This window comes from Corvus hawaiiensis, chromosome 6 (genome assembly GCF_020740725.1).
Source record: "Corvus hawaiiensis isolate bCorHaw1 chromosome 6, bCorHaw1.pri.cur, whole genome shotgun sequence".
In the NCBI taxonomy this organism is placed as follows: Eukaryota; Metazoa; Chordata; class Aves; order Passeriformes; family Corvidae; genus Corvus; species Corvus hawaiiensis.
In genome coordinates this window covers 17,969,242-17,994,516 of record NC_063218.1, presented here as the reverse complement: position 1 = coordinate 17,994,516, position 25,275 = coordinate 17,969,242, and the positions used below count along the sequence as shown (strand labels likewise).

The window sequence follows — 25,275 nt, the reverse complement described above, 5'->3', positions numbered from 1 at the left end:
GAGGGGGAGGAGATGCTCCAGGCGCCAAAGCTGAGATTCTCCTGCAGCCTGTGGTGAAAACCATGGTGAGGCAGCTGTGCCCCTGCAGCCCACGGAGGTCAGTGCGGGAGTAGAGATCCACCTGCAGCCCATGGAAGACCCCCACACTGGAGCACATGGATGCCTGGAGGCTGGGAACCTGTGGGAAGCTGGAACAGGCTCCTGGGAGAATCTGTGGCCCTGTGAAGAGCTGAGCCCATGCTGGAGCAGGTCTGCTGTTGGGACTTGTGGCCCTGTGGGGACCCACACTGGAGCAGCCTGTTCCTGAAGGACTGACTGTACCCCGTGGAAAGAACCCATGGCAGGACATGTTGTGAGGAATTGCAGCCCGTGAAAAGGACCCACGTTGGAACAGTGAGTATACAGTCTTTGTGGTAGGCTGTTTCTACTGGGAGCAGGAGAGAAGGAAGCAGTGTCAGAAACAATAGATGATGAACTGAGCGTAACCCCCATTCCTGTTCCCCTGCGTTGGGGGAAGACGGGTAGAGAATCAGGAGTAAAATTAAGCTCAGGAAGAAGGAAGGGGTGTGGGGAAGGTGTTTTAAGATTTGGGTTTATTTCTCATTATCTTAGTCTGATTTGATTGTTAGTTAATTAAACTAATTTCCCCGAGTCTGTTTTGTCTGTGACAGTAATTGGTGAGTGATCTCTCCTGTCCTTTTTCTCAACACGTGAGCCTTTTTGTTATATTTTCTCGCTCCTGCCCTGCTGAGAAAGGGAGGTGATGCAGTGGCTGTGGTTGGCACCAGGAAACCTGTATAGCTGTAGTGTGGCATTAAAAGTGACTTGGATACTTTGTGTATGGCTATACCATAATTTATTTGGTTTTTTAACAGATACCTGAATCTTCAATTTGTGTAGTTCTGGAGCAAGAGCATTAATAGTAAAATAACGTCGTAGTTGTTGTTCTGGCATTCAGAGTTAGCCTAGCTCCCCGCTCGGGCCATCGGGAGCAGGCCCTGTGGCCCGTACCCCCTCAGCCGTGTATCCGACCCACGCCTGTTTGCTTTGCCCCGGGTCCCGCCGCGGGGCGGGCGGGGCGCTGCGGCCGCCGCCCGGCAGGGGGCGGTGCCGGCGGAGGCCGCGCGCTGTGCCCGAGCGCCGCTCGGTACCCGCGCGGGCGGCGGTGGGAGTTGGGCCCGGGGCCGCGGGGGACGGGGCGGGCCGGGGGCGGCTCGGTGCGGCCCGGTGCGGCCATGGAGATCGGCACCGAGATCAGCCGCAAGATTCGGGTGAGACAGAAGCCGCCGGGTCGCTCCCTCCGCCCGCAGCAGGAGGCCGGGCCCGCTTGTGGGGGCAGGCCCGGCCGGTGGCTGAGGCACCGGGCTCCGGCCGGCCCCCCGTCACAGCTGCGGGCGGCGGGGTCCTTCGGCCTCGGGACTCCCCGGGGAGGGGCGGGAGCGGGAGAGTCGTTCGTGTGGGAAGCGGAGTCGGGGCACCCCTGTCCCCCGACGGGCAGCTGCCAGGTGCCGTGTCTGTCCCGGGGCTGCGGCTCTCGCCCTGCACAGCCCGGCCGTTCCCGGCGCTGCCCGGGAGGCGCGCAGCTTGGCCGGGAGTGAGCCCACGGTAGCGGCAGGGCCTGTCAGCGGCTCCTACTCAGTCGCAGTTTGGAAATCCTGGCAGGTTTCTCGTTTCCTTGCTGAGCCGGGAATGACCTTTTATCAAACCATTTTAGATTCTTTTACTTTACACCTTATGAGTCCGGGTGGTCTCTGCTTAAAAAAGAACAGCTGGCACTTGGAGGTTGAATGATAGCGCCAGGAACTGGTCTATCGGAAGTATGGTAGAGAGTGTGGGATTCCGTTACTCTGCTGTCAGCCCCTCGCTGTTAGAACGTCCCTATCCTGAGCAGCAGAGAATAGAAAAAGTTAACATGTTAAACCAACGTGTTCAAACAGTTAATGAGAGAAACTTTGCTAAGCCTCCCACCTCTTTGCAGTTAGAAATACTTTGTTGATCCACCCCTTAAACAATATTTCATTATTTTTTAGGGTGCTATAAAAGGAAAGTTACAGGAGCTGGGGGCTTATGTTGGTAAGTTTTGCCATGTGTTTAGCAATCTTCTCTAGGTTGTTTTTGGTTCATAGGAAAAAAACAGCTTAGCTAATGGAACTTACTATTACTTGTGTTACCGCATACAGAAGCCTTAAGCATGAGAAGAATTACCTGAAGTGCTGGACTAGTAAGAAAGAAAGAGATGTACTTCACAAAATACTGTAGTCTAAGCATAAGAGGAAGCCACATGTGAACATAAGTATATGAAGAGCTAAAAGAAAATAAGTCAGTCTCATAGTCTTCCCCTTTAGAAATGGTGACAAGGGATTTGAAAGAAAAACCATGATGTGGGTATCTAAGGAAATTTCTTTGAAGCGTTAGGAGAAACATTATATAAAGCGAGAGCCTTGCAAATACAGCAGCAGTTAGCTGTGACCACTCTGAGATGGAATCAGTCTTTCTTAGGCATATTAGCTCTTGAATTCAGGGTGAGGTGTTTGTCAAAAGTAGGAGAGAGGACAAAGATGAGTGAGTGGCTTAGGAAATTAAATGGCCGCGCCAGAAACATTTTGTGGGACAAACATTTAAAATGTAAGAGCTTGACTGTTAAGGGGAAGACTAAGCTACATTGAGCTAATGTTGATAAAATGCATGTATCTTAGAGGCAGGGGGAGATTTTTTTTTTGTTTGTGACAGGAGGGGGGTGAGCAGTGCGAACGTCTGTGGTCTTGTGGATTTCTTTGTTTTTTCTGAATCCGGGATTAAATGGATATTGTACTTCAGAGCAGCTGTGTTCTGCATCAGTAAAAGTTGATAACACAGCATTCTGTTGGAAACACAATACCTCAGTCCTGCAGCTGCATTGTTATTGTCTGTGATGCTTCTTGGATTTCAGGTGAAGAAAAGGAATTGAGACCATAATTTAGAGTTCCAGTGAGTTGCAGGGCCAAGTTCAAAGTTTGTAGTTTGAGCCTGAATTCATCTTCTTTCCTGTTTCAAGGGAGGCATTGTGTTTAGGGAAAAATGTAATGGCTCCATAGAAGAGAGTTACCTATGGTCTGACATTCTGAGCTCAGCTGGTGCCAAGGAACTGTGTTTAGAAATTTTTAATTGTAAAATTGTCTTTTTTCACCGTCTCAAAGCTTGTCTTTTTAAGTAACTCCTTTTTTGTTGTTTGTTTGTTCAGGTTTTTTTACCATCATTCCAGGTTTCAGATTCTCAGTCCTTGATTCTTTGGTTTTTCCTGTCTTCCTGAAAAAAAAAATCTTTCTTGTCTCTAATACTAAGATGCTGGTAGAATACTAGCCATTTTTGATTCCATCTACAACTGATTATTCTTGCTTTGTTTTCCTCCTGTCTCTTGAACTCAGAGGACAGGTTTCCTGTATTCCCAGGATCAGCATACAATATCTCTGCAGTTTCTTCTCAGTTGGTCTCTGAACTTCCTTAAATAACTTTATATTCCTTATTGGCAAGTCTGACTTGCCTTGGCCTCTTTTTTCTTTTTAAACCACTGTTTCCAAATTTCTGTGATTTTTCAGGTTTCTTTTCTTGACTAGAGTATTTTTGGGCAACCTTTCAAGTAATGTTTTTCAAAAACTCTCCATTTCTTCTTTCAGGTAACTAGTAAAAAATTGGTTCTCCCTCATTCTAGCTCCTGCACAAGAACCATGCTTTTGTTTCTTTCTGTAACTGCTAGTTCTTTTCTCTTGAAAAGTCTTCTACAACAAGATATGTTGAAACTTACTTGTTGTGTAGAGCTTACAAAGGAAATATTTATTTGAAGCAAAATGGAAATTAATTATTCATCAGCTAGGAAATTTTTCAAAAGGCTGTAGTTTCACATGCAGTTTAAGTTGGCATAAGCCAACACAGTTACTGAGAAACTTTCTTTCCTTCTTCTATCATACTGTTACAAGTAATTGTGCTAACTTATGTTTTTACCTGTACTTAAAATATCTTTTTACTTTAGCATGTGTTGAACCACCTGAAAAGCTTACCACGTTTAAAAGTAGCTTGGCCAATAAATAAAATTCAAGTTTCTAGGTCTGAACATCAATCCATCTTGTGCGACTTCTCGTTTACATTGAAAAAAAAAAACCAAACACAGAGCAGCAAGAACAAAAGCCCAAGCAAACAAAAAGCCACCAAAAAAAAGTTAGGGTTTAAGCTAGGAATGGCTTATGTTGGGACAATTGAGTAGTGGTAGTGCAGGTGCAACGTGTGAATGTTATTTCTGTAGCCTAGGGTAGAGATAAATTATTTACAGTGTATGTAGACATAGAAGAAAGGCAATTCCTTTCATTTGGATTTTGATTTCTATTTTTCATTTTTTAGGTCTTTTAAGTGTTGTGTACTGTCTTAGCTTGATTAAATAAGCACAGCTGTTTAGTGCCTTGGTTCAAATTCATAATTGGAAGTGTATTTCCCAACTGTTTTCACTTACTATTATGTTCATGTCATGCCATGGAGTGGCATTGGAGAGTATGAGATGTTTGATTAAACTAAACTGGAGTCTGTGCTCAGGAGGCACAACTAATGCCTTTGAGCAACGGTTGTTTCAGTCAGTCCTTCAGCAGAGGCCGGAGCTAGGCCAAAGTGAAATGCCAAACTCCCCAAACCCTTAATGTATTAATGGTGGGTTCTAAGCACCTTCTTGTGCATTCTGAGGAGTGGGAATACCTTGTATTCAAGGGAATGGGTTTCTCACTGTGTGTGAAATTGCATACGTTACAGAATAGAAATTCGCGCTCGAGGTTGCTGGGGTTTGTTTTATTTTTGTAGGTAGAAAATCTGGGAGTTAATACAATTTTGATTTGTTTAATGCACATATCAGAAATGGGTATTTATTTGTTTAGTTTTTGTAACTAAAGGAAATATGACAAGGATAAGGGGCTGTATTTGGTAATATTTGAGGTGATGAATATTGTAGATGCCTGCTAGTATTCAAGAAAAAGGATATAGGCAGCAGAGTGGCTTTCTTTTATCTTGTCCTTCTTTCTGTTGTGTTTACTCATTTTTTGAATATGTTGATCTTCAGCTTACACTCTTGTGAGTTGATCTTTTATTCCTTGCATGTAGATGAGACTTGTATTGAACCTCAGAGGAAATGGAAGTCTTGTTAATTTGCTTACCTAATCCTCTGCCTGCAGAGTCTTTATAGTAAAACTGGAAAAAAATTTGGTTACATGTTTAAAGATGTTTGCTATGTTTTCCATGATTTATTTTACTTTGCAACAACATCTTTCTCTTTCTATTAGATGAAGAGCTCCCTGATTATATTATGGTTATGGTGGCCAATAAGAAGAGTCAAGAGCAGATGACAGAAGACCTTTCCCTTTTCCTTGGAAACAATACCGTCAGGTTTACTGTCTGGTATGTTTGTAAGCTGCTTGTCACACTTCTTATCAGTAAGCCAGGACTGCTTTCTATAAGTGAGACTCAACATTCAAAAAACTTCTGTATCTTCCCATTATGTAATTTACATTAATGAAAACCTCTACTTTGCATGTCTAATAAGTAAATCAGTTTTAGTCTGGCAGCAGTTGGCTTCTGAGGTGATAATTAGATTGCAAAGGACTGGGGGACTTACATTGTTTGTTTAAAAGCCAGACAGATTTGTGAATGGAGTGCTCAAGTAAGCGAGGGCTGTATGTTGACTTAAAATCATTCCTGCAAAACCCACTGTGAGCATGAGAGCACTGTTCACTGCAGTTAGATGTAAAAGACCAATTTGTTTGCTTTATGCTAACAGTGCTTCAGATTGCTATTGTGCATGGGAATTACTATATCAGGGCAGATGAGCAGTGGATCTAATTCTGTGTACTGTCTTTGACAAGGCTTAGCACCAAATGCTTAGGTATTCCCACCTCTCAGGCTATTTATTTATTACTGCCACGCAACACTAAAAACCAAAAGTAGAACCTCAGAATTACTGTGAGCAGGACAACTTAGCAACATTTCAGCTCTACTGTCAACTCCTGACAGTGTAGGTTCATTTACTCCATGCTGCATGACAAACTTAGCTATTATATTTATCATGCATTTTCTAATACTGATTTTGTTTTACAGTGGAAACCTGTAAGTAGATCCACGTTTCAGACATTTGACTCTAGAGATTTTTGTTGCTTTCAGACTTGTGTATTTTTTCAAGTTAATCTTATTTTTGAATCTCATACCTAATAGAGCTTTAAGGAACATTATTTTGTTTTGTATAGATGAGAGAAATATTACAGTTTTTATTCTTTTTCAGTTTGCTCTCTTTGACATTTTCATACTGACAGGTTACATTCACTTCCAATATTTCTTCTGTGTAATTAGTTCCTAGGAGCTTTTCTGTAATTAAAAAGCAGAAATAAACATTTTAGAAATTGGCTGTTACGAAATCATAAACATTGACAAAAAATGAAAATAGTTCTAGCTATTACAATTCACTGTATTAGCTATTTAAACTGATGGATTTCCAGGTGATGGTGTTACTTGTGTGGATATAGTTTGAGTTTACTTGCACAGGTTTCATTTTTTTCTGCACATTTGTCAAAAATATAATAAAGGGGTACAATTAAGTGTGGACGTCTGTTTTGAAAACTGCACAGGCATTTCTTTGCTGCCTTTTGTGGCCTGCCTAGGTGAAACTTTAGGATTTCACTGTATCAGGAAGTCATGCAGTTGTCTTTCTCACAGTAGTTTTAGGAATCAGACAAATCAGTGAAGATTACAAGTGGATGAGGGTGTAGCTCTTGTACTACGGTTTTGACTGAATCCTGATACACAGTAAGAAAGAACAGGATAATATGTAGCAGAAAACACTTTTATGGCTTTGTAAAGGAAACTAAAATTTATTGAAAAAATAATAAATATGTAGAGAAAAATATTTCAGCAGATAAATCAAGATTATTTTATATATGTATATTTAAAATGGTGTATTGACTATATGCAAATATTATACTGCCAGCTTATTTTGACACCTGCTTAAATTTTAAGCACGGTGACTGTTTTAACCCTAAGTCAGTATTCTCATTTTTTAATATATGTATGTGTGTGTGTAGATGTGTGTGTGTGTATATATATATATATATATATATATATAAATAAATACAAACTCAATGTCAGAGTGCTTTATCAGGTAAAGTAAAGGTAGGTGTTGGTTAAAAGAAGGATGGAAAAGAAGACAAGATGAAACCTATGCAGTAAGCTGTAAGGGGACTGGTGGAAAAATGTTACATAGCATTGTAGTTGGGAGTTTTATATACTTCTATTTCTTGTAAAGACAACCCAGAATATTTTTGTTCTTAAATATTGGTTAAACACAGTACTCAGCAAGATATACCTTCCTTGGTTTGTCTCTGTAGCTGGTAGCTTTGGGCCTTCTGGCAGAAGTTTTGCAGCAATTGTGACAGACCTGGCAATCCTGCTGGTTGGCCAGCACTTCTTATTCTGAACCAAGTATCAGATCAGTTACCCTGAGGTCAGTGTGAAAACTGATCTGCATCACCAGAGCTCAGCTGACGAGTGTTCTAGTGAAAGCTCACAAGGAGGACGAGTATAAGCCTTCCTTATCCTCACATGCAGTCTTTTCAATATATTTTTAATATGTTCTTGTTCCTTAGCTCCTAATAGTCAGCCTAAATTATGGACTTGCCCATGATCAGGTTTGAATTCCAAGCATTCAAGTGTTGGGTGGGTTTTTTTTGATTTCTCCTCACTGTAATGTGTGTCTGTTTTTAAGCAGCCTTATTATATTAAAGCTCTGTAATTTTCTGTGTTACTTCAGTTTAGTGCCTTTTGCATGGGCAAAGGGCAAATTTGGTACCTCACTGAAACGTTTTTTCTCGCCAGTGTGTCTCAGAGAGTATGGTTGGTATTTACAAAGCATGCTGGAAAAATCTGAGAATCTTACATGCTATGAGTTTGTACTTAAAATAATGTTTGACTCTGCTGTGTAATTAAAGTTTCATATACCAAGTAAAATTTTAGGCTATGCTTTAGGCTTCTAACAGGTTTTTTGAGTCAATCCTTTTGGTACTTAACTCCACTGATTGTAGTGAAAGGCGGGAAGTACTGGCTTTGATTATGTAAACCAACTGAATGCCAAAAATAGCTGGCTGATGTGACAAATGCTCTGCCTGCATGTACAAGACATACTGGAGGCAAGATACTTTGAGCCTCCCTTTTGGGGTTAAACATACTTTGGTTGATGGAAAGTGAAGTCTTAGATAAATGAGGTGTTTGTCATAGGGGGAAAGGCAGTGGGTTTCTGAAAAATGGTTAGTCCGAATGTAAGTTAAAGTTCTTTATTTTTTCTTTTTCTCTTTTGCTTCCGTCCTTGTCCGCTGTCTATTTCAGGCTCCATGGTGTTTTGGATAAGCTACGATCTGTGACTACTGGTAAGTAAGAAAATTAATTTTGAGTGAAGATAGGCTTATTTTTTCTGTGTAGTGTTACATGTCTAGTGAGTTGCAAAAAAGCACAGCTCTAGGCTGTTTTGTTAATTTCTGGTTTATATGGTCTTTTGGATCTGGACTGTTAGGAAAATTCCTTTATATTTTGAGATAAAGAGTTTATTTTTGAGTCCAGAGTGTATTTCTCTGTATTTCTTGCTGATGTTTCCAGCTGAAACAACTTTCAGCTTGTTGTATTTTCAGACCTGTGCAATATCTTGTTTGCAGTTTCATAGCTACCTTTATTGCAGAATCTGTATTGCTGTGCTATAATGTAAAAGTGAAAGGTACCTGTCTCCACAGAACCAACCAATGTAAAATCTTCAGAATCTAGTATCTTTGAGAGCAACCTGCTTTCCAGCAAAAGCAGTTCATGTGTGAGTGATGAGAGAAGGCGTGAGGATATCTTGCCACCTCTTGCAGTGTCAAGCACTCGGACTGAAAGAAATGACTCCAGAGTTTCAACCAGCTCACAAGAGCAGAGGAACACTGCTTCAAGGTAAGGCTGCTGGCTACTTCTTAACACACCTTCAGACATCAGTAGTTGTGTGAGTATAGTAGACATTGTAGAGAGTACAGACACTTGGAAAGATACAAGTAGTTTTGAAGACTAAAGCATTGCTACAATGCGTTGTATGAAAAACATTAAATCAGAATTCAGTTCTTTAAGCAACATGTGGGCTTAGATTAATTAACCAAACTGAAAATACCAATCAGTGTGTTAAATTTGTATAAACAATAATACATTAATGATTCTTCTCTCCTGGCTTTGATTAAAAGACAGTTCTCATTTTCTGGAACGCAGATAACAGTTGGCAATTTCTTCTTTTATCAGGCAGTCTGGTGAAGATGGTTCTGCATCCCGCTTAACATCTGCTGTCAAGCCTTTGAGGGAATTGTCACCTTCTGAAGCTGTAATTGACATTAAACCTGAACCAGATGATCTAATTGATGAAGACCTAAACTTTGTGCAGGAGAATCCTTTGTCACGGAAGAAACCTATTGTGACTGTAACTTATGGTTCTTCTCGTCCCTCAGCTGAGATCTACCGGCCACCAGCTGTCAGGAGTGCAGATGGCACTGCACATGTGCCCAGATTGTCACAGCAGGGCAGCTTGCAGGGGAGTCGGCAGTTAGACACACAAGGCTTCAGGTCTCTGGAAACAGGCCAGCTGTGCAATCCAGAAGCATTTGGCAGCTTAGCAGAAGGTCACAGACCCACCTCCAAACTTGGTGCTGATAAAGTGGGCAGTGAGGTTGGTACAAGCTAAAGTGTTGCAAAAGTTTATTCTTGTTTGGAACCTAAATTACTATGTACACTTCAGTAAAATCTTGACCTCAGAGAAATCAAAAGACTTGTCACTGGTACCAGTAGGTTTGAGATTTCATCCTTTGGGTCCACTGATAAAAACAGATTTCATAATTTGACATCATTATCTGATAGCTTGCTGCATCTCAGAGTTAATTACCATGTACATCTTCATGTCATCTTGACTTGTATTGACAGGTTAGCACATTATAGCATATGATGAATCAGAAATTATAATTCTGATCTTAAGATCATTGAAACAGCATGATCTTCCCTAAGTGCTATGTATACTCCCAACTTTACACAGTTCTGTAAATCAGGATTTTTGATATGCTGTTTTTTAGCCTAGATACATCGATGATGGTGATTCTGTTTAGAACCATGTCAGTTAAGAATTCTTTGGGATTAATGTTGGACAAGGACAAGCTGAAAGGTGATTGCTGCCCTATGTACTTTGGAGGCCAGGCTAAGCCAAGCAGGGGGGTGGTCCTAGCTGATAAGACTATCCATATGATTGAATTAAGATCCTTTTTTGAGAGGAATGCAGATAGTTATGGCTGCTAATGTTGTAATGAATGTTGGATTGTGGGTGCATGAATGTTTATTGCTGCTCATAAAGTTCTCTGTCTTTGCCACTACTTAGTTCATTATGTATAAGGGATAATGAATTTTATTTGGAAATCCGGAAGGCTCTACCAAGATACGTGCTGGTGTCTTAGTTTTTGAGAGCATAGAAGCGCAAATGAGAATATAGTGATTTATTTTAAGGTTGTACATAAATCACTGATGAGTGACTGGAACATCTCTCCTTGCAAATGTTTGAGAAAGGTCTTACGGTATTTTTCTTCTATTACTATTTCATGAATAAGGTCCAGAAGAGACAGCAGGGACTTTGCACTGTCTAAACTGGACTATCCTGACTGTATAAACACTTAACATCCTTTGGAATATGTCAGATTGCTAGAAATTAATCCTTATACTTCTCTGAAATTAGAGATGATAGAGAGGAGAAAATCATTTATACCGATTCCACTTCTCTCTCAGACTTGGAACACACTCATCTTGAAGGATACTATAAATTTTGTTGGAAAACCCTGGTTTTCTGTAGGTGTTGGGTAATTTGTCTCTAAATGAGAGGTTTTTCTTTTTTTTTCCTAAATGTTGTTTACAGTTACGTTTCCAATGAGATGTTTCAGTGTAAATGTGTCTGATTTTCATATTATCCAATGCAGTCACTTCTATGTGCAGACAGTGCAGTCTTAGACTCGTGCAACTGGAATGGACGTTCTCCATCTCCTGGCTGTAGGTGGAATTGCAGTGCTTTCTTTACTGGCTTATTTGTGCTAAATGAGCTGTTTTGCCTGCTCTGTTTGTTGCAGGAGGAAAGCTCCAGGAAGAGACGGCTGCCTGTTGTAAGCTCGGTAGTCAAAGTGAAAAAGTTCTGTAATGATGGAGAAGATGAAGAGGAGGAGGAGGACTACGGATTGCGAACAGGAAGCATCTCCAGCAGTGTGTCTGTACCTGCAAAGCCAGAAAGAAGGTACTGAAGATCTCAGTGATTCTGGGTTTTCAAGAACTAATTTAATGAATGAAAACTTTGGAAGTGGGGGAAATCAGTTTGCACTTCTGAAAATTGAGAGACAAAATTTAATAAGCCATTTTAATATATTTTGAACTATCTCACAACTCTGTGGTTGAGATGCCTGTTTATTCCACTCTTTCACCTTTGATTTTGTAACCTGTTTTCATTATTGCGTGTAAGAGGCAATGGAGTGTGAATTTTTACATTATTTGAGTAAAGTTTACTGGCAAAAGAATATTAATGTTGGCATGTTTCAGACCAGGTATTTATTGTGGTAAAATAATTTTTCAGTAATTTGATTTATGTTCAGAAATACTTTTCAAACCAGTTATCACTTGTTCTTTAAGGTGTCTTTCAAGCAGTCTTCACAGGTTTTTCCTTTTTTTCTGCTCCTTAATTCTGTCTAAATGTCAGGCATTAGTCAAAATACATGTCTTTTGTATCTGATTTCTAACAATAGAGGAAAAACATTTAAAGTAGAGAAGAGATGGCTCTACTGACCTACAGTGCTAGCTTGTATAAAATCTATTTTAAGCTAATACACTGTATTGAATTTATCTTCAGCACCGCAGCCCATTTATCTGATTTAAGCTTCCTTATTGCTGATGTTAAAGACAAGCAGAAAGCATTTTTTTTGCAAATAATATGTTTTGGATCGAGTCAGTCTAATTATGTAGCTGGATCATATTTCTCAGGACGGCTGCATAATTATTGGTGCCAGCACAAACATAGCAACAGGTAACTGGTGGGCAGAGGTGGGAAGAAATTAATGGCAGAGAGGGCCTTTCACATGTAGGATGGTTTTTACAGCAGCATAAGCTGAGAGATGAAATCACATGTCTGGGCTTCCATTTTTTAGAGTGTTTTCTGGCTCTCCATCCACTGAGATAATAGATAAACTGAAAACTGTTTTGGATAAAATAATTGTAGATGATGATTTCTGTTAATAATCTGCCTGTGTTAACCTGTTGAAATACTTGTCTAACATGGATACAGTTGCTGTGCAATCCATGTACAATGAATGTTTTTTTTTTTATTTCCTTTAGACCTTCATTGCCACCTTCGAAACAGGCCAATAAGAATTTAATACTGAAAGCAATCTCTGAAGCACAGGAATCAGTTACAAAAACAACCAATTATTCCACTGGTAATTAGCATTGGTTTTGCTTGTGCTAATCTGTATTTCCAAACTCTGTTGTTTAAATCCAAGCTAAGTATAGCGCTTAGAGATAAGACAGAATGCTAAACAGCAAGTCGGTGATACACATGAGGGATTTACCGTGTCCTGTTTCATTATATTGATGTTCAGCGATGAATTTTGAAAGCATGAACAAGGGAGGAAAGTGGTATTTAAAGTGTATTAATCAAGATAGTAAGTCTGTGAAGTGTATAAATACAAAACGGAAGTGCCAGAGTATTCTGAAGTCAGTAGTTGCCAAGGGGAAATTAATCAGAAGTAGGCAGGTGGTTTGAACTATTTAATAGATCTCTTTTCCCTTTCTGCACTCTCCTTCTTCCTTCTGAGAGGGGGGGAAGAAAAAGCCAAAGAGCAAAATAATGAAAATGCACTAAATATGGGTAATAGAAGTGCAAAATAATAAGGAATGTAGTGATTGATGTATATATCAGGGCATGTTGATAAGTATCAGGGTATGTATGATGATGTACATTGTCCTTTAACAGCAAAGCTGCAATTTCAGTTCAGTGATTTTAGTTGCAGTTGACACAGCAGTTGAGCAGTTGTCTGTGTGTAGGCATTCCATTCTCCTAGCTGGGAGAGAGTTCTGCTGAAGAAGGGCAAATCCAGCTGTTGTCTTGTGCTTTCATTTCATTGGGTATTGATAAATCTACATGTCGTCAGCAGGACACGTTACACCTTGCCAGGGAAGGAGCATTCACTAAACCATGACTTTGACACCATCTGAAGTAGGACTGAAAGCTATCCACAGTCTCTTGCCTGCTCTCTCTCAAATTCTGCAAACTAACTGTAAGAAACAGTACTTTGAAATGATGCAGGAAGCTCATTCCTGTGTACAAAGCAGTATGGCAGGAAATGAGACATAGCTGGAAAATTCTAAATCAATTAAAACTATTGATCTTTTTAACAGTGGTGATCTTGTAGTTTGGCTTACCAACATGAGAATATTTCAGTGGAGAGACCAGAAAGCACCACTTTGTTGTTTAATACAGAGGTGATTTGTGAATTTTACCTGAAGTATCATGCAGGTTCTTCCACTTCAGAAGTAATTTTTTTTTTTTTTTTGAAGTCTTTTGAATGGAATATGGAAGTAAACTAATTTAAAACACACAGGTGAAACAAAACAGTAAATTCATAAATAATGAATCCAGTACTTGAGTAGTACCTTTCAGTTGTTTACATCAGAAGGTGAATGCTGATCTGATACTCAGCCAAGGGAAGAGTTTAGCTTATCACAACCAGGTCTGACAGTCTTACCAAGTCTTACCAGTCTTACCAGAAGCCAAGTAAAGAAGTCAACCTGTTATCCTGCTACCCCCAAATGCCAAGCCACAACTATCTGTACAGAGACTTAGAACTACCTGAAAGGAGGGTGTAGTTCAGTCAGGGTTGATCTCTTCCCAAGTAACAAGTTGATAGGACCAGGGAAAATGGCCTCAAGTGGTGCTGGTGGAGGTTTAGATTGGATGTTAGGAAAAAGTTCTTCGTGGAGTGGGTGGTCAGGCATTGGAACAGGCTGTCCAGGGAAGTGGTGGAGTCACCATCCCTGAAGATATTTTAAGAAAGGTGTAGATGTGGCACTTAGGGACATGGCTTAGTGGTGCGCTTGGCAGTGGTGGACTCGGTTTACAGTTGGACTTGGTGATCTTAAGGGTCTTTTCCAACCTAAGTGATTCTATGATTCTGCTGTCATTAAGTTTTGTGTTTCATTTGCAAGCACTTTAGCAAAGGGTAGCTAGCTAGCATCATATGAAGAGACATGATTATCCATGGTTATTTATGTGAAAGATGGAATGAAAAGTGATTTCAAAGCTATTAGAAAGTACCACATTAATTGTATGTAGAAGTGGATGAATGAGTACTTTGCTGTTGTCACTCTAATCCTTCTCATGCTGTTTTGCCTTACAAATAGGTGTTCTCAAGTGCCACTCAGGGTGCTCTGTGCACATGCACAAATGTGCTTGCACACTAAGAATTTTACAGGTAGATAGAGATGCTTTTTGTGGAGACAGATGCTTGGGATTTTTGTGTGTGTGTGTAGGAATTTATTAGAGGTATTTTAGCACAGTATATCTAAAAATAGCACTATTGTGTGATGGGGTAGTATGTAAACGATTTGCCATTGTTTCTCTATTTAAAGTTCCACAGAAGCAGACTGTTCCAGTTGCACCAAGAACTCGAATTAGCCCAGAAGAATCACAGTTAGAAGTAATTCATGTGCAAAGCAGACTGCCTGTTCTGAGTTCTCAGCTTCAAGTAGAAGAGCCAAAGGAGCAGACAGTTGAAGAAATTCAAGGTCATCTGATAATATTCTTTAAGAATTTATACTAGGGGATGTCATTTTACAGGCTGAGCAGAGAAAAGGAAAGGAATGCTTTTAATTTTTAGGTCTGCATCAAAAGTTGCATGCAGACCTGCCCTGAAGACCATGCAGCTTTCTAAAGCATGTATGTCAGATAGAGATACATGTATACAAACACACACAGAGACAACCTCAGAGGCGTTAATCAGTAAGTAAAGAAGGTTAACGTGTTTGTGGCATGTCACTGAAGAATAGTTTTGCATAAGCACTTACATTTGGATAACTTCTCTTTTCCCCATCCTTTGCATATTTTCCTTAGTACCTTGTAGGAGTAATTCTGTCACGAAGCTTAAGTGAGAATGAAGATACTCTAGAGTATTTAGGACAATTTTCCAGCATATGAAGTATTTCCAGCACATTGTTTTCACACAAAGGGTTCTAGTGTTTTATATTTCAGTTTAAATATAAGAATAGTGTATTTGCTCTTACAGGACAGCTAATACCAGGCTAGCTGTGTCAGCTTTGGTTTTTACTTCTGTTTTGAACCTCCTAAAGGGCATAACATATAAAGGCAGTCAGTGTCTTTTCAGCATGGTTTTGTTATAAAGGATGGGGGGGTTGTCTTTATTAGTCACAAGGAATCATAGAAGTAAGGCAGGGGAAAAATATTTCTGTAACAAGGGCTTAGTTTATACTTGCTAAGTGTTTAGATATTTAGATAATGGGTAAAATTTGGTTTGACTAAGATTTTTGTCATTGTTAAGGAATGGTAAACATTCATTATTTTAGAAAGATACTTGCAATTGCTTATTTCTCATTTAAATGTATTTGTAATCTTTCTGCCACCACAAAGTAGTTGAAATTGTATTTGTGAAGTATGTAAGAAAAAGCTTTATCAGCCTTTGAATTAATGCACAGAAAATAATTATGCTAAATATTTTCACTCTTTTGCCATTGAAATGGAAATGACAGCTTGCTTAGGAAATCTACAGAGAGCAAAAATAAATTTTTCAAACCATAACTCAAATGTAGAACAGTGCTGCTCTGTTTCAGCTCTTTAAGAAGACCATAAAGGAATCCCTGGTTAGTTGCTTTCCTCTGTGTGTGTTCTCTGAATGGCCAACTCCTCTACAAATGAGGAGGAAGAACTTGGCCTTCATCAGTTGCTGTGCCCACAGACTTCATTTGTACTGAGCAGTGATTATGGGAATGAGTAGTGTCTTGCAGTACCTAGATTTTGCCATGTTACTGTTCCTGAAACAAGGAGAAACGGGCTCATAATAATGAGAATGGCGCTTTTTTGTTGTTAAAAGTGTGAATGTTTTGTTGTTGATCTTTTTTTTTTGAATTCAAAGAACTAGAGAGTGTGCCTCAGTTCTCTAATCTATAGTTTCATGTTGACATGCAGTAAAATATGCTTCTTATTGCTTTTTTTTTTTAGGAATTGAACAAAAGGAGCTCTCTTCTCGGCTTCAGATTGATCCTATGATTGAAGATACCTTGCAAGTGACTCAGGGTTAAGTCTTGTGATCTTTTATTTTCAAATCTTGGATTACTTGCCAGTGAATGTTAAGATGCTCCTTTTTAATTAAGTATACTGATTTCTACAATTTTCTAGTTTCTACATCTCTAAGGAATGAATGCATTACATTAGTAGCTGTTCAAAGAATGAGAGATTGTGACGGGGGGGTGGACCCCCTTCTATGCTGTTTCAGCATAGCCATTCCATTTACAAAATTGCCTGATCTGGCCTAATATGACTTATGGCTTCTGTTGATCCACCTCTGTGGAATTAACAGGGAAGTAAAAATGTTTTCTGGAAGCTACTAGGAAGAAATTAAAACAGTAAAATTAGCTTATTGACCATATAAATTGATACTAAAAATATGCTATAAGTTAAAAGTACAACTACCTCCTTATTTTACTCTTTTCTTTGTAATTTTTCTCCCAATGCAGATTACTGTGACCCAGAATCTATGGTGCATTCAGATACTCGGTCATTTATCCTGAAGAAGCCCAGGTTATCAGAGGAAATGGTGCCACAGAATCAGCAATTGGGCAAGAAGGGCACAGAGGCAGTGCGAGTTCACTCAGGACGTCTAATACAGACAAGGTAAAAAGCTACTTCATTTAGGACTGTTACTAGTCAAAGTGCTTGTTTGTGGTTTAGATGGAGTTGTTTGGTCATACTTGTGCTTTGTCAGTCCAGTCAGGAGGTGTGAAATCATGGAAAATGGACTGACATTGAATAGCAGAAGAAAAAAAGCAGGGACAAAAAGCCTCTCAGAAATCCTTCTAAATGGAAAATAATCCCAGGTTCAGCTGAGCTTGAGCATGTCTTTTGATTTGCAAGAAAGGAAAAGAAGGAACTGAAAAGTACTGCTTTTTTTTTCTGATTTCTGAAATCTTAGTCAAGTAGTCATTTTCCTTAAATTGCCTTTAGTTTTATACCCGTTTCACCCTTGGATTGCATTTCTTAAGAAACATCTTCTAACACAGTATTGAGTGGTGAATCCTGGACAATGACTTAAGCCCTCCTTATGGGAGAGTTTGACCAAGAGAAGCTTTAAGTTCATGTCAGCCTCAAACGAAGTTCCAGGTAACAAATAGTCCTACCTGTTAAGAGTTAAAGCCACTCCGATCAGCGTGATGAGCTTCATCACGTGGGCTGCTGTGCTTGAGAAACTGCTGGTGTTTCCTTCCTGCGAGTGGCTTTCAGCAGCCTGTGTTAATTGAAAATAAAACCAATACTGAGCAAATAAACCCAAAAGGGTAACCTGGCAATGTCACAGTTGAAAGCTGTGACTGTGCTACAGGAGAGAGGTGAATTTTTGCATGTGAATAGGTCAGTTTCTGATCTCTTCAATCTGAAAGTTTTAGCTCATGCTGTTTTTAATGTGCTGGTTTCTCCTTAAAGGCATTCTACAGTGTACTTGCTTTTAGCCTCATTTCATAGAGAGGCAAAGTTTATCCCATTGCTGTTTGTCAAAGATGAGAACTCCACAGTTCTCCAAATACTTAGAGTTACCTGTCATTCAGGAAATCCCTCAGGTGAAATGGATAGGATGGTGAAAGGCTGGAGAAAATGTATGTGTCCCCTGTTTTAATGCTCCCTCTTACCCACACTGACTGCTGTCAGATACAGAACACTAGGCTAGACTGACTTTTCAGTCAGGCTGGGTGTTAAAGTTCTTAGTATCAGTATCTCAATCCTCTCATCCTAGTTCTAAAAACTTTTACACCACTGTTTCATAATGTGCTTTTTGGTAATTTTGAGGAGACACATGTTTTGTGTGTTAAAAGGTTTGTAATTCCAAGAATGGTATTTGCCCTCTTTTTTTTGTCTCAAAACTGTAAATTCCACAGGATTGACTGTTTGTAAATGAGCTTTTGGATCTGTCTGTTGAGAAGGATGCAACAGACTGAACTGTACCTGAGAGCTGTAGCTCTTATTAGTGCCTCAGGGAGACAAGAAGGCAAACTGTTAACTGGAGTGCATTACCAGTAATTACTAAAAGAAGGTCTGTTACCGCTTGACTCCCATTGATAAGGTTGTACTACTTTCACTTACTAGCACCGCTCACATTCACTCAAACCTCTTGAGTCAGAAAATCTAAATTTACTACATTTCTTTGTTTGATAGAGACCAGCTTGCACAGCCAGAGAAACCTGCTAGTCCCAAGTTCATTGTGACGCTGGATGGCGTGCCCAGTCCACCAGGATATCTTTCTGATCAGGAAGAGGAAGATATGTGTATAATGGAAGGATTAAAGCCAGTTACCCAGCACATGTGTGCTGGCAGAGGATTAAAAGGTCTTCGGGCACAGCAGATGCAAATTGTAACCAGGCAGCTGGAGAACTGTGACGGTAATAATACTGACCAACAGGATCTAACACTGGTGTGCTGCTTTGATCATGGCTACACCTCCTGGATATATCAGTCTTAAGAAACCAAAGTGATGGTGTTTATTTTTCAAATTAGAATATTCTTTAGGCAGATGAAATGTGGGAGTTTAGTAGGACCACCTCTTAAGAAGCCTTTATCTTGGCATACTACAGCAATATTGCACATGGTAGTTCTCAACACATCTCAGTATTGGTAAAATTAGGTGGGTTTTTTTTTTTTTTTGCAAATGTAGTTGGTCTTTATTGCCAGAAATCTGTGCTTCTGCTTGACCTATTATGATTTGTCCCTGTGCTGATGGACAGGAGACGTTGCAGTTAACATATTGACATGCTTTGAACTTTTAAAAATATGTCGGTATTAATGTTTCTGTCTAGGGTTGTGACATCAAAAAGAGCCTGTTAAGTGTAAGGTGTTTGTAGAGTCCAGTGGCTAGAATTTGAAAGTATAACTTAACAGTGCATGATTTTACATGATGATTTCTATATTCTCTTTCTATATTTCTTTTGAATAACATGGGAAATTGCTTGCTGAACCACATGTTTTTGCATTGTTTAGAATGCTGGCATTTTAGGTGATGAAAAACACTGAGGCTACTGTTTTGTCATGGGCGTGTTGAATACAAAGCCTGAGGGCTTTGCTTGGATTCATGTTTTTTAGTTAGCTTTCTTAAGAAAATAAAGATCCTTATTTTCCATAGTAGCAGTGTATCCAAATTTCTGAACTAAGTAAAGAATACTATTTGATGCTGTACTGAGAACCCTTAAATTTCATGGATCCAGCTGTAAATGCGTAATGCAATTATGAGAGAACCGTAGCAAAAGATCTTTAAGTCCATGTCCTTTCAGTTGTCCTGGCTATAGAAGTACTGCACATATTAGGCAGCCTTAAAGATTAAGGGAATGTTGTATATCCATGCACTTTACTAGCACAGAGAAATGGTCATTAGAGTACATCCTTGCAAATCCATGCTTTTCCATGTGTAGCCTCATACTCCTCACCAAAGCTGTTTGGAGAGTGTTGCCAATACAGTCCTAGCTCTGTTAAGGATTCCTGTGAAGTAGCATGGATGTGACTGAAGTTCACACACAATCAGATCTGTGTGGAAGAGATCTGTACGAGCCAGCATGGTTCTACAACAGGATACCATTATTTGGCTTTGGTGTGTTGCAAGGAGAAGGCATCAATGAGGCTGACGAGGAATGAAGCTGGAGCAATTTGTGTCATTAGTAGGATCAGAGAGGGGAGTCTAGGCAGTCCTGGGAAACTTTGAAAAGCCAAAGGTTTAGGCAGATTTGGGAAAACAAGACAACAGCGACATGTACAATTGTCTGAATGTGGAGAATAAGGTTTTAAAAACAATGTTAAATAGGAGAAAGTCAAAGTCCCATGTTCCTGTAAGAGTAGTGAAGGTATGGAATGTTTCAGCTTAGAATTTCTTAAAATACTTTTTGGATTGGAGAATGGGTTCAGTTCAGAACTGAAGTGTCTGAAGAAATTACATGAAAGTGGTTCTTTTTCAGTATATGCCCTCATAATAAGAAATCTGATTAGCGTAAAAATCGATTCTTAACTTCCATCTCTTGAAATAATTTTCTAGAGCAAAAAGTATCTTGGAGAAAGGAAGCATGGCTATAATCAACTCATGGCTCAGTAGAACAGTCATAACTCAGATTCAGTTGTCTTGTCTGTTCAAGTCTTTGAATAAGTTTGGATTTGGGAAGAAAATTGATTTATTTTGCTTGTAAACAGTGCAAATTCAATCTTTTATCACCGAAAGGCAGTTTTCAGTCCAGTATTATGGCTTTTCACTTTATGGTTTTGGAAATTTTCTTCAGAAAATATGATTGTACATAAACTTGTACTGTCATGAGTTTTTTGATTAAGAGAGAATAGAAGTACAGTGAATTTTGATTGCTAGATTGCTTACACCAAATTGCTTATAGAATCATAAAGATCCCAGCTTGGGGTTGTTTTTTTTTTTCTTCTTTCTTACCCTCCTAGTTGAAATGGAAGACTTAAGTGTACTACAAAAGCAGGAGAAGGTGCTGGAGCGCTGCAAGTTCTGGCCTGCCTGTAAAAATGGAGATGAATGTGTGTACCATCACCCCACACTACCTTGCAAGTGAGTAGTACAGAGCTCATCCACTTGATACGCTGTTTTGATTTTTATTCCAGTGTTACAAACTTCTGCTCTGTGTCAGTAGAAAGTCAGTAGATGACAGGCACAAGCCTGTCAGGGTGGGATCAGAGCTTGTTTATCATACTGTAATTCCTTCTGTTTTACACCTGTCTTCCAAGTGTCAGAATACAGGGATGGCAGCTGTGCCCTTGCAGAAGAAAGCTTAGAGTACAGGCTGGTGTTTCTGAGTTGCTTAAAGATGCAGGAATTAGTGTCTTAAAAGAACAGGCCCTCTTCTGCCAGCTGTCACAGTGCTTTTGAACCTTAGGATATCATTACATAGTAATGCAGTGATTGTGCGTTCTAAATTGGAAAGCAAAGGCGAACTCTTGAACGTGCCCTGTGCCTTGGACTTCTCTTCCCTAAGCAGCAAGTGTCTAGAAAAACAATGTTTGTTTTGAGGTACCTGTTACCAGATTGGGTGACTTCAGTTACTTGGACATTTGAATTATCCTTTAAAATCTGGTGTAACTAAATTCAAAATAAAACTCTTCAGAGAAAAAGGTGTTACTTAGGGAACTCTGCACCCCTCTCTGGGAAGGTCTGATTCCACTGTGCCTTTGCCACTCTGTGCCACACACTAAGAGTGTCCTGGCTTGCACTAAGGAGCTTGAGACCAAACTGCCCTGAGAGTGAGGTGGTTGAATTGTTCACTGCAGAGAGGGAGTGCTGCAGGAAGGGAAGCTGAGTGCAGGTGTGTGGGTGCACAGCTCGTGCACTAAACCACATGCCCCACTTGGGAAGGAACCAACACGTGCCCGAGCTCCGCTGCACCTCTGTGATATTTTGGCTTTTGTGTGTAACAGATGTTTGGGGATTTTGCTCCAGGTATGAGCTTTTGACTCAATTTCTTTTCCTTCAGAGTTTTTCCTAACTGCAAATTTGCTGATAAATGCCTGTTCATCCATCCAAACTGTAAATACGATGCAAAGTGCATTAAGCCAGACTGTCCTTACACTCACGCCAGTCGACGAACCCCACATCCATCTCCTAAACCAGGTGAGCTCATCTTGTTTTCTGAGCTTTAAATGAAAGTGCTGACGGGACAACAGTATTTTTGGAAACAGAAACTGACAGTGATGAAAAAACATTTTTTTGCTTGAGTTGACCTAATTTTCTTACAACTCTTAATGCAAGATGAAGAATAATAATCCAGTGTTACTGCAAAAACTATTACAAGAAAAATCCCCCAGTGCTCTTATGCAAGAGTCCATATGAAGTCTGTGCAAGGCCCAAGTGGTGACTTGCACAAGTTACCCATTTCTCTGAAGGGATTAGCCAGCACTGCAATTTTACTCAGATTTGTTTCTTAAATTGGACACATGTTGTACCAAGGGCTTGTGACACACGTTGAAAACAGAGACTTCTGCCTTTGAACATTTTTTTCTTTAATGCCAGTGTAGGAGTGAAGTTGGTGTAATGATGAGATGACTTTCAGGGTGAGGTTACTTGGTGAAGGCAATAGCCGTGTTTGATACGGGTTGGTGTTGCTGAGCCTTTGAACCGTGCCGAGGTGCAGGGCCTTTGCTGCATGATCTTTCGGAAGTAATTTAGCCCTAGGTCACAGTTCAGTGCAGTTCTGTTACCCTGCCAGAAACCAAGTACAATGTGCTTGTTTCTGGTGTCATTTCCAGCAGCTCCCTGTATTCCTGGAAATTGCAGTGCCCGTGCTTTTCAGTCTGGTCAGTTGAAACTCTAACAGCTTGCTGCTGTCTAAATTTAACATTTGCGATTCTCTGCCAACCAGAATCTCAGTGTAATTTCTTGGAAGTTTTGCCTTGACCATGGTACTTCCTGTCCTGAAATGGTGAAGAACCAAGTTAAATGATTACCTGATATCCTTGTTCTACTCCAGGATCCACTAACTGCATTGGGATATGCTGTCTGTATTTGTTGCTGAACTTTGGTGTATTATAAAATGGCATTTCTGGCAGAAGGATTGATATATTTAAGGTTGTGTGGAGCTGTCTTAAAAAGGCAATTTATTCTGATCCAGACTCACTTCCTGTTCTTTTCATTTCTACTATTAGCACCCCTGCCCACACTGTCCATATCCTCCAGTAGTCCGCTGTGCAAGTTTTTTCCAGCTTGTAAGAAAATGGAATGTCCATTTTACCACCCAAAAGTAAGATATATCTCTTATCTTCCTTTCTAGAAAGAGACTTGAAATATGCTACTTTGGGACAGGAAATGTTAGTAGGATTTAACACTTTTTGCTTTTACTTTTCACACTTTAACTTCTGCTTAGAAGCAGAATATGCAAAACTAGTGACTTAAGGAATTTGAAAAATTACACTTTTAAGTAATCTTTCTACCAGATGCTGCTAGGGACCTTCAAACAGGCCATACCTCTTTTCAAAATATGCCTAGCCAGGATGCTGGGGGCAGAGGAGGAGCCTGTTTGGAAGGAATATGTCTCAAGACTCTTGACTCTTCCTTCAGATATGCTGCAATATACAAAAACTTTAAAGATTGCCCAGTTACCCTAAAGTGTATCAATGTAATTTATATACTACAGCAATCTATTACTTGGGTACTTCTACAGAGTTGTCCCTGAATCTTATGCCAGGAAGTTTAGTGCTTTTTCTAGCCCTAACAATGCTGAAATACCCAGGCTCAGATATTACTAACCAGATACTTTGGGCCTTTCTCTCTCCTCAGATAATGCTGGGGTCATGCTCCCAACTTGTACACAAAGCTCAATTCAAACTGAACTCTTGTGAACCTTTGAAAGCAAAGGAATTCCACCTGTCAGTGCAGTGGCAGTTTGGGAGCATTAAATTCGTAGTTGGTACTTCTTAAAAAGGATTTTTTGTCACTGGGTTGTGCTGGTTGCACTGGTGGAGGAGGGTGTTGGTTGAGTTGTGGGTCAGATGTGTCACAGAGCAATATGAAGTCGCAGTGCAGCTCAGTGTGTTCAGAGCAGGCAGCCAGCACTGAGCAGCCTCTTCTGAAATACTTTTGTTTTAGCATTGTAGGTTTAATACACAGTGTACGAGACCAGACTGCACTTTCTACCATCCCACTGTTGCTGTACCTCCACGCCATGCCTTGAAATGGACTCGAACTCAGACCAGGTGAGAAACACTCTAAACCTAACCAAGAACAATAAAAAGTATATTATGATATTACTAATGTAGTTTTACTCACAGAAGTAATGTGTGTGAGGGACAAGAAAGATTATATGAAGAAAGATACCCCTTGTGGGCAGCTTTCTTTTAAAGACAACTCTTTGCTGTTTCGTTGTAGTTGTATAAACATTAACTAATGTGATGCAACTGATAAAGAAGTGCCCTGCAGCTGGGATAGGGCAGAGTCACTGGAATTCTGACCTGGACAGGTTGTGTTTTCTGAGTTGTATTTGAATAAAGCTGAAAATCCTTTTACCCTTGTTTTATCTTGTGTCTGAACTGTCTTTTCCACAACAGGTTCAGCTGCTTCTTTGTTTCTGGCAGAGCAGCTCCTTCCTGTCACCTACCCATGATTTCATAAACCAGTAGCGAACTTCCCAAAGCTGCAGCTATGGGCCTGTTCTAACCCTCACGTGATTTAATGATCTTTTCACTCCAGCTAAATGCCATCTGCAAAGGTTTTAACCATTACAGGGTAGGGCACAGAGCAGTTCTTAAATCATCTTTACAGAGGGGTAGAATTGTTCCTTATGGAATTGTTTTTTTCTTCCTCCTCAGTGAATGAGTATGATACAACCTGGGACTGAGCTTTGCCTCCTGGACAGTAGAGGACAGGAAGATTAACCACCAGGGCGCACAGGATGCTAGGAAAGACTCATGCATTTTGGACTTTGAATATACATTGTTTTCATAAAACAAGGTTGATTGCATACTTGAAATGTCTCTAATTTTCCAAGTTTGTAAGTTTGGGCAATTTTACATTTTTTTTACACTGTAAGAAAAAAGCATCTGTGTAAGAAAAGTTTTACTTTAAATTCCATTAAAAACCTTCAAAGCACATTTTGGGTCCTGTTTGGGTAATGTTCCTTATTGAAGATTTGGTGTGTTGAAGAAGAAAATGGGGCAGCAAAAGCACTTAGAAAGCATGTGTTGGGATCATACTGGAAGTACTTTTTGTCCAGGAAGTGTTGGTACAGTGCCCACGACTGCACTGCTGTCCCAGCACCTTGGGACTGAGCTCTCCACCCCAGCACAGGCACAAAACAAATGCTTTGTCTTTTGGGTGTTTTTCCAGTGCAGCGCTTGTCACAATCCTTCTGCTCTTTAAAATGGTGAAAAAAAGACAAGGGAAACAAACCAGTTCAGAACAATTAAAGAATTACTGATAGTTCTCCACTTGAAAATCCTATGAA

General features: G+C 39.9%; 1 protein-coding gene across 5 annotated transcripts; it reads left to right on the top strand.

Moving 5' to 3' along the window:
- Positions 1-94: 94 nt before the first annotated feature.
- ZC3H14 (zinc finger CCCH-type containing 14) lies at positions 95-24,922 on the top strand. 5 transcript variants are annotated; one of them, XM_048305424.1, is made up of 17 exons: positions 96-393; positions 2,031-2,073; positions 5,295-5,409; positions 8,380-8,420; positions 8,778-8,973; positions 9,310-9,730; positions 11,163-11,323; positions 12,412-12,512; positions 14,704-14,859; positions 16,307-16,381; positions 16,822-16,978; positions 18,509-18,732; positions 20,774-20,894; positions 21,814-21,950; positions 22,982-23,076; positions 23,922-24,028; positions 24,641-24,922. In XM_048305424.1, exons 3-17 carry the CDS (start codon positions 5,318-5,320, stop codon positions 24,645-24,647), a joined length of 2,091 nt encoding a protein of 696 aa, XP_048161381.1. In that variant the 5' UTR covers positions 96-393; positions 2,031-2,073; positions 5,295-5,317; the 3' UTR covers positions 24,648-24,922. The 5 variants fall into 5 exon arrangements, with proteins under 5 accessions (XP_048161382.1, XP_048161381.1, XP_048161380.1 ...); XM_048305423.1 differs by lacking the exon at positions 96-393 and adding an exon at positions 1,177-1,271; XM_048305425.1 differs by lacking the exon at positions 2,031-2,073 and having other exon boundaries at positions 95-393.
- The last annotated feature ends 353 nt before the right edge of the window (positions 24,923-25,275 follow it).

Excerpts from the sequence above, each read along its gene's own strand:
- ZC3H14 (XM_048305423.1), top strand. The coding sequence starts at position 1,236 with ATGGAGATCGGCACCGAGATCAGCCGCAAGATTCGG. Across the intron at positions 2,074-5,294 it reads GGAGCTGGGGGCTTATGTTG|ATGAAGAGCTCCCTGATTAT; the intron begins GTAAGTTTTGCC and ends TCTTTCTATTAG. Across the intron at positions 12,513-14,703 it reads AACAACCAATTATTCCACTG|TTCCACAGAAGCAGACTGTT; the intron begins GTAATTAGCATT and ends CTCTATTTAAAG.